The following is an 8,782-nucleotide window of genomic DNA, read 5'->3' as shown; positions in this document are numbered from 1 at the left end:
AGCCAGGGAAGGGGTGCCGCTGCCCGAATGTCAATGAGCTGGAGACAGCGGGCTGGCCCATCCATGGTTGTCTAACCGCTGGCACGGAGCACCGCCCTGCCCGCCCAGCCCCGCTCCGCTCAGCCCTCAGGGATGGTGGGGGAGGAGGCGGGCGACATGGGGGCACCTGCCAGCCGCGGGTCCCCGCAGAATCGGGGCGGCGGGCCGTGCCAGGGTTCCAAACAAGTAACTTTTTATTCAAAGCCCTTGTGATCCATCCTATCGGGCAGCCCATCCCCTGTCTGGTGACCTCGGAGGAAGACCTCCGTCCCAGGGGCGCACATGCATTTGCACACTCAGCGCGGCCGGCGGGGCCCCTGACCTGCTTGGCATGGTGGCTGCGGGCTCCCCTGGGCAGCCCCCGCGGTCCCACTGGGCCTTTTATTTCTGCTCACTGAGCAAAGAAAAAGGACTGAGTAGACTTGGCCCGGGGACACTGGTGCCCTGAGGGCGACAGCGACGGGCTCTCTGTGGACCCGGGAGCTGTGAAGCGCTGATCGGAGGCGCTCTGGACAGCCCCCTCCTCAAGCTGCAGATCCACACAAAGCTCAAGCGAAGCACGGGTCCACCTAACGGCGGCTCTGTCACGGAGTCCTCCCGCCGGGGAAGAGAAGGCTCCTCGCCTGCTGGGAAGTCCAGAGTGGGCTGGAACCTACCTGCAATCCCCCGACCTTCGCTGGTTGTCTCTTCTGGTTTTTGGGGAGAGCCGGGAGGGGCTGTAGGGGGACACAGAGCCTCCAGCAGACCCTGAGCTGAGCGCGGCCGATGTGAGGCTCGATGGGGCTCCGTCCCGCCCGAGGTTGGCCTGGCCCAGTCCAGGACGCCCCTCGATGGTCTCCCAGATGCCGGAGCGAGCAGGAGCCCACGTGGCCGGACAGACCCTTCGGGGTTGTTTGAAAGACGCGGTCAGCAGGGTCAGCGGCGCCGCGCTCCCGACTGAGTCTCTGGGGAGAGCAGCAGCGCCGCCGGAACCTCAGGGCCCCAGGCCATCGACGCTCCACGCTCGGAAGCGCTCCCAGTCACCAGAGCGCCGCTGCCTTCACACGTTCACACACGGCGCCTCCCGGAAAGGCCGCCCGGCCCGCCCGGAGCGCTCTCACCCGCACACGGTCCGGCAGTCCTCCCGCGGCGGCAACGGCGGGCACAGCGCGCAACACGAAGCCCTCCTCCGTGACCCGAGGCCCCTCGGCGCCGGGACGGGCCTCGCTGAGCCGGAGGCGCCTGAGCAAAGACCGAAGGCGAGGAAGGAGCCTCCAGCAGCGCTGCCAGGGGGCTGCGGCCGCAAGGGGCCCGAGGCGCCCGGCCGGGGGCGGAAAAAGGACGAGGCGGGCACCGGCCTGAGGCCCTGTGGCGTGGACGCAGCCCCGGCTGCGGCTCTGAGGCGGACCCGCTGGGAGCATCCGCTGCTGCGCACAGAGCAAGCCGCGCGCCGTGAGAGCAGATGCGGACGGGTCGGCGCCGAGCCTCAGGCGCTCGGGTTCTGAGGCGCCACAGCCACGAGAGCGGCAGGCGCACAGGAGCCCGCAGGACCCGTCGGGGCAGCCACGCCTCGAGGCCGCCGCCTGCCCCTGACGGACCTTGACGCCCTGCTGCGCCGCCGGGGGAGCGGCGGTGGCGGCGGGCACCAGTCCAGGAGGCAGGCCTGCCGCATGGGGGGCCGCGCAGCGCACTCCCCCCCCACCCCCGCGGGAGCCTGGGCCGCCGCCAGCGCCTGCCCCGCAGCCCCTTCCTCGGCCTCCGCCCCCACGCGGGGCACCACGGAGCTTCGCCGCGGCCGCAGGTGACCACGCTGAGGCGGAGTGTCCGCTGGCTTCGGACGTGCGCCCTGCCACGGCCGCTAACGGGACGGACCCCCCCACACACACCCGCTGACGGGACGGGTCCTCACTCGTACCTCCCCCCCCCCCCGGGTGTCTCGCGCAGGCCGCTGCTTTGAGCCAGACAAACGCTAAGGAGGAATTAGCACAAAAACGCGAGAAAACGCCGGTTCCGGAGAAGTTTATCCGCGCGGTGGGAAGAGGAGGCCCCGAGGCCGCCCGAGAGTCTCCGCGAAGGACAAGTGCGCGGAATCCACGCCGCCATCTGCAGGCTCAGCTCAACTGGGGCTCGGCGAACACGCGTCTCCTTTCCACCCTAAGAAGGTACAAAGCCCGGATCAGCAGCAACGACAGGTAAGAGACGCGCGACCCTGGAGAAAACCAACGACTGCGAGGGCTGTAACCGCGCAGCCAGAGCCGGGAGGCGCGGCGGGGCGGGTCACGCACGAGCTCCCAGGCAGCCCAAGCAGAGCCCCTCAACGCCCTCCTCCCGGCGCCCCGCCCACAGCGCGACACCACGTGCCCAGCCCGGCGTCTAGCCCGCCCACACCTCGCCTCTCTGGGCCGCGTGCTAACAGTCGCCAACCGCCAGCCACCCGCTGCTAACGGTCGCGCGCGTGCAGGGAGCCCATTGGCCGAGGGCGTGAAGGGCGGGCGCAGGCGCGGGGACTTCGAGCTCATTGGCTGAGGGTGCGAAGGGCGGGCGCAGGCGCGGGGACTTGGAGCCCATTGGCCGAGGGTGCAGGGGCTCAGGCGCGCTCGCGCCGACACCATTGGTCGAGGGCGGCGGGAGGCGCGTGGCCGTGTGCGGACAGCGGGTGGCGGGCGACGGGCGGTGGGAATAGTAGCGGAGCCATGCTGCGTCTCGCGGCCAAGCTGCTGGCGTTCTTCTGGAGGAGGGCAGACGGCACTGAGGAGGAGGCCGGGCCGCAGGCGCTCGAGCTCGCGGAAGGTGCCTGCGGGGCAGGGCGGGGGGCGGCGCGGCTCCGAATGCCGGCCCTGAGCGCCTCCCTGGGTCGCCTTGTCTCCCTCCCGCCGGGAGTGACGCCACGGGGGGAGGGGCGCTCCCGGCGGGTCCTGAGGCGGGTCCGCGCTGGGCGTGGAGCCGCTCTGGGAACACCCGAGAGCCCTCGCGGTGACCCGGAGCGCGGGGCTGCTCCGCCCCTCCCCCCCCAACCTCGGGCGTCCAGGTCTCCACGTGCCGTGTGGACGCGGCCCTAGCCCGCCGGTCCTCCGGGGTGAGAACCAGAGCGGTGGCCCTCCGGTTGCTGCCTCTAATCTATGAAGACGTGAGGTTGCCGCCAGAGGCCGGAAGCCGTGGGCCAGGGGCGGACCGGGGGCGGACCTGGGGCGGGCAGCGTGCTTAAGCGCCGTCTGTATGCGGACCCAGGGCCTGGACCCCGGCGTCGGGCTCGTGGAACGCGCACTTTCCGCAGCCACTTGAACTGCACGCGACGGCGGTGCCCGCGCCCTGGGCACCTCGGCCTCGTCCTGCCGGAGAGGCGCTGCCGGGGCAGGGGAGCGCTCACCGCGTGGACAGGCTTCCGCGCCGCGCCCAGAATGTGCCCGGGCCCCTTGCTGGGCGAGGTGACAACCCGCTGACGCCGCGGCTGGGTTCCTGGTGCGGGAGGACCGTGACGGCAGCGCGTGCGCACGCGGGGGTCCCCCCGAGGCCAGCTTGTGCGGCCGCGCTCGGCCTGTGCCCGGGCAGCTCTATTGGGTGGAGGCCGCGGCTGGCCCTGTATCGCCGTCGAGAACGCGCACAGAGACCCCCACGCGGCGGTAGACTATCGGGGTGTCAGAGCCAGGCCTCTGGCCGTGGACTCCACGCCCACCCGCTGTGCCCACCGCCTGTGCCTTAGAGGGACCTGCTCCGAGGGCTCCAGTGAGCTGGGGGCTCCATCCAGGGACGCTTCCCTTTCTCGGCAGTGTTCACTGCTTTAGCCTTTACGCTTTAGGTAACCTCTTTTTTTATGCGTCTCAGGGGACACCAAGTTGAAGACCCTCCAGGGTGTGGTGACGAGGTACTGCAGCGATTATGGCATGATTGATGATTTGATCTACTTTTCCAATGAAGCTGTGACTAGCAAGGTGCTTCTCAACGTGGGGCAGGAGGTCATCGCGGTTGTGCAAGAAGATAAGGTGTCCAGCGGGCTGAAGGCAATCAGGGTATGGCCTACTTGTTTGTTTCCAGGGTCTCCGACGTGCAGCCTCAGGTCACCATCTTTCTGGGAGCTAAGCTTTCAGGGACAACGCGGGCAGGGCGGAGACTGAGACAGACCTGCTTGCGGTGCTTTTGTTTTCATGGTGGCAGTTATTGTGTGTTGTTCAAATGTAAAAATGTATAATTCAGAACATAAAGCTTGTTTGTGATTTTATGTCATGACAAGGAATGCTTAATATTTGTTTATTTTAGTATTTCAAAAAAGCATTAAAAGGGCAGCCCGGGTGGCTCAGCGGTTTATCGCTGCCTTCAGCCCAGGGTGTGATCCTGGAGACCCAGGATTGAGTCCCACGTCGGGCTCCCTGCGTGGAGCTTGCTTCTCCCTTTGCCTGGGTCTCTGCCTCTCTCTCTGTTTCTCATGAATGAATAAATAAATAAATAAAATCTTAAAAGAAAAAACGTTAAAACTGATGATTAGATTTTTTTAAAGAAGAAAGCAAAGGGTGTACCTTTATTTTTCAGTAAGCTTAAATCCTTGAGGGGCACAGGGTCACAAAGATTCCGTGGCCAGCGGCTTTAGCAGGAAGTTGCCTTCAGATTTTGGCACAAACCATGTCGCTGTTTCCGGGAGCATGAGTTACTTTTCCCCAGATGACTGGTTTTATTCAATTTGCCACCAGGAGTCACTGTGGTATTCTCTGCTTTCTACACAGAAGGTTAGATAGAATTCAGTTTCATCTGGAGCAAAGACACCTTAAGTTTTAAGAAGAGTTGTGTGCTCCCCCTGGTTCCAGAGACCCCAGTTAGAGCCAGCAAGAATGGCCTTGGAGCACAGCCTTGCAGACGTACTTGTCATTCCAGGAGTCCTGTTCCCAGCAAGTCTCCACAGGCTCCCAGATGGTGGAACAAGTGGACCCTTGCAATCCACTTAGCAAAGAGAATTGGTGGAGTCTATTCAGCAATTTTTCATTTAAAAATAGTGTTTTTGTGCTATAGTTCTTAGAAGTGGAATTGTTAGTCAAAGCATACACACGTTTAACATTTCAGTGGTTATCAGATTATCCTCTAATAACGTTCAAATTGTTACTCCCAGGAGCAGGATGAGAGACTGTTACCCAAAGTTGGCAAAGATGTGGAGATACCAATCTCTGAAATCTTTGCCAACCTAAGGGACTTCATAATTTTAATTTTACTTAAAAGAGGTTAATTTTTTTGAGTTATTTTTATGTTCTTTATACTGTTTTTGGTTTAAAAAGTCTTTTTTATTTAAAGATTCTATATTAGGGAAATTAGAGCTTTTTTTTTTTCCTTTTTGTTAAGAGTTATATTGAGATGGGGCACCTTAGTGTGACTCAGTTGCTTAAGCGTCTGCCTTCAGCTCAGGTCATGATCCCAGGGTCCTGGGATCGAGGCCCATGTTGGGCGCTGTACTCAGCAAGGAGTCTGCTCAAGATTCTCTCCTTCCTTCTCTCCCTGTGCACATTCCTCCCCATAAGTAAAATGTTTAAAAAGAGATTTATTGAGATATAATTCATGTAGTATACAGTTTACCCATTTAAAGTGTACAGTTGAGTATATCATGGTCACAGAGTTCTACAATCATCACAATCTGCCATAAGCATTGAGAAATATAACAAGTTTTTCTCTGGGCAGAATTCTCCTCTGGATGGCTTCTTTTTCAGGCATGATCTCGCTATGTCAGTCTGTCCAGGCTTTATCTCCCTCTCCTCATTCTTGACTTGCTGGTCTTTTAGGAGAGACACTACTGGGGTTCAAAATTTGTTGAATGTCGTTTTCACTTAAAATTTTTTTTTTAATTTTAATCACCATCACCTATTTCATCCATCCCCACACCCATCTCTCTTCTGCTAATAGTTACAAATCTGTTTCTTGGTTTGTTTCTTTTTTTTTTTCCTCATTCATTTCTTAAAAACCATGTACAGGGGAAATCATGTGTTATTTGTCTTTCTCAGACTTATTTCACTTAGCATAATATTCTCTGGGTCCATCTATGTTGTTGCAAATGGCAAGATTTCCTTTTTTTTCTGACGGCTGAGTTCTGTATTGTATATACAGAGCCTGTCTTTTTTTTAAGATTTTATTTGTTCATCAGAGACACAGAGAGAGGCAGAACACAGGCAGAGGGAGAAGCAGGCTCCATGTGGGGGAGCCCAGTGTGGTCCACAGGTGCATGTGGATGGGATCCCAGGACTCCAGGATCACGCCCTGGGTCGAAGGCAGACGCTCAACCACTGAGTCACCCAGGGGTCCTCTTGGACCATGTCTTCATTATCTGTTCATTTGTCAGAGGACATGTGAGGTCCTTACATAGTTTGGCTGTTGTGGATGTTGTTGCTATAAAGATAGGAAATACACGTATCCTTTGAATTAGTGTTTTTGTGTTCTTTGGGTGAATACCCAGTATTGTGATTACTGGATCTTAGGGGTAGTTCTATTTCTAACTTTTTGAGGACCCTCCACACTGTCTTCCAGAGTGGCCGCACCAGCTTGCACTCCCACCAACAGTGTATGAGGGTTCCCCTTTCTCTGCATCCTCACCAACATCTGTTGTTTCCTGACTTGTTAATTTTAGCCATTCTGACAGGTGTGAGATGGTATCTCATTGTGGTTTTGATCTGTATTTCCCTTATGATGAGTGATGTTAGTATCTTTTCATGTGTTACCTGGCCATTGGTAGGTCTTTGGGATAATGTTTATGTCTTCTGTCCCTTTTTTTTTAAGATTTTACTTATTTATTCATAGAGATACACACACACACAGAGAGAGAGGCAGAGACACAGGCAGAGGGAGAAGCAGGCTCCATGCAGGGAGCCCGACGTGGGACTCAATCCTGGGTCTCCAGGATCACACCCCAGGCTGCAAGCGGCACTAAACCACTAAGCCACCGGGGTTGCCCTTCAGTCCCTTTTTTTTTTTTTTTTTTTTAGATTTATTTATTCATGAGAGAGAGAGAGAGAAGGGCAGAAACAGAGGCAGAGGGAGAAACAGGCTCTATACAGGAGCCCGATGTGGGAGTTGATCCTGGGACACAGGGATCGCACCCCGAGCCAAAGGCAGGCACACCCAACTGCTGAGCCACCTAGGCGTTCCATCTTCTGTCCATTTTTAAGTTGGATTGTTTTTTTGGGTGTTGTAGGAGTTTTTTATATATTTTGGATACTAACTCTTTACTAGATGTTATTTTCAAATATCTTCTCCCATTCTGTAGGTTGCCTTTTAGTTTTATTGGTTGTTTTCCTTCATTGTGCAGAAGCTTTTTATTTTAATGTTGTTTCAGTAGTTTATTTTTGCTTCCGTTTCCCTTGCCTTGAGACCTATCTAGAAAAATGTGGCTATGGCCAGTGTCAAAGAACTTACTGCCTGTGTCCTGTTCAAGGATTCTACGGTTTCAGGCCTCACATCTGAGTCTTTCATCCACCGTGAATTTACTTTTGTTTATGGTGTGAGAAAGAGGTACAGTTTCATTCTTTTACATGTGGCAATCCAGTATTCCCAAGACCACTTGTTGACAAGGAGACTGTTTCCCATTGGATATTCTTTTTTTTATTTTTTTGTCAAAGACTAACTGACCATATAATTGTGGGTCTATTTCTAGGTTTTTTATCTTACTCCCTTGATCTGTGTGTCTAATTATGTGCCAGGACCATACTGTTCTAATTACTACCACTTTGTAATATAACTTGAAGTCTGGAATTGTGATGCCTACTGTTTGATTTTTCATTTTCAGGATTGCTTTTTTTTTTTTTAAAGATTTGTTTATTTAAAAAAATTATTTATTCATGAGAGAGGAGTCAGAGACACAGGCAGAGAGAGAAGTAGCCCCCCCACACACACACAGGGAGCCTGATGTGGGACCCGATCCCTGGAACTGGGATCACGCCTTGAGCCAAAGGCAGACACTCAATTGCTGAGCCACCCAGGCGTCCCTTCAGAATTGCTTTGGCTATTCAAGGTTTTTTGTGGTTCCATACAAATTTTAGGATTGTTCTAGCTCTGTAAAAAATGCTGTTGGTATTTTGATAGAGATTGCATTAAATGTGTAGATTGCTTTGGGTAGTATAGATGTGTTAGCAATATGTTCTTCCTACTGATGAACATCTTTGCATCATCTTGAGTTTATTTCATCAGTGTTCTGTGGTTTTCAGAGTGCAGGTCTTTCACCCCTTTCATGAAGTTTATTCCTTGGTATTTTACTGTTTTACAGGGTGCAATTGTAAGTGGGATTTTCTTAATTTCACTTTTTGGAGCTTCATTATTAGTGCATAGGAATGCAACATATTTCTTTAGATATTCTGTGATTGTGCTACATTCATTTATCAGTTCTAGTAGTTTTTTGGTGGAGCCTTGACGGTTTTCCATATAGAGTATCTTGTTATATGCATATGGTGAGTTTTACTTCTTCCTTAGCAACTTGGATGCTTTTTATTTCTGTATGTTGTTGGATTGCTATGGCTAGGGCTTCCAGTACTATGTCAAATAACAGTGGGAAGAGTGAACATCCTTATCTTGTTGGGAAATTAGAGATTTTTAAGGAGGATCACTATATGAAAGTGCTGTAGATGTTTCCCCCAAGGTGTGTTTTGACTTGGTTTTATAAAGTTTTGTTTGAGGCACCTGGGGGGCTCAGTTGATTAAGTGTCTGCTCTTGGCTTGGGTCCCAATTCCAGGCTCCTGGGAGTCTGCTTCTCCCTCTGCTTTCCACCCCACCTGCTTGCTTCTGCTTGCATGTGTGTGTGCGCAC

At 54.5% G+C, this 8,782-nt stretch overlaps 1 protein-coding gene across 1 annotated transcript in view; it reads left to right on the top strand.

Annotated features, from left to right (window-relative positions):
- The first annotated feature begins 2,711 nt into the window (after nt 1-2,711).
- The window catches only part of MOV10L1 (Mov10 like RISC complex RNA helicase 1), a 69,854-nt gene continuing 63,783 nt past the window's right edge, over nt 2,712-8,782 (top strand). The window contains 2 exon segments of the mRNA XM_055328553.1: nt 2,712-2,808; nt 3,841-4,025. Coding sequence (XP_055184528.1) covers nt 2,712-2,808; nt 3,841-4,025 — 282 coding nt within the window.

The sequence above is a fragment of the Nyctereutes procyonoides genome, unplaced genomic scaffold (assembly GCF_905146905.1).
Source record: "Nyctereutes procyonoides isolate TBG_1078 unplaced genomic scaffold, NYPRO_anot_genome, whole genome shotgun sequence".
Classification (NCBI taxonomy): domain Eukaryota; kingdom Metazoa; phylum Chordata; class Mammalia; order Carnivora; family Canidae; genus Nyctereutes; species Nyctereutes procyonoides.
This window is presented reverse-complemented; position numbering and strand designations above follow the sequence as displayed.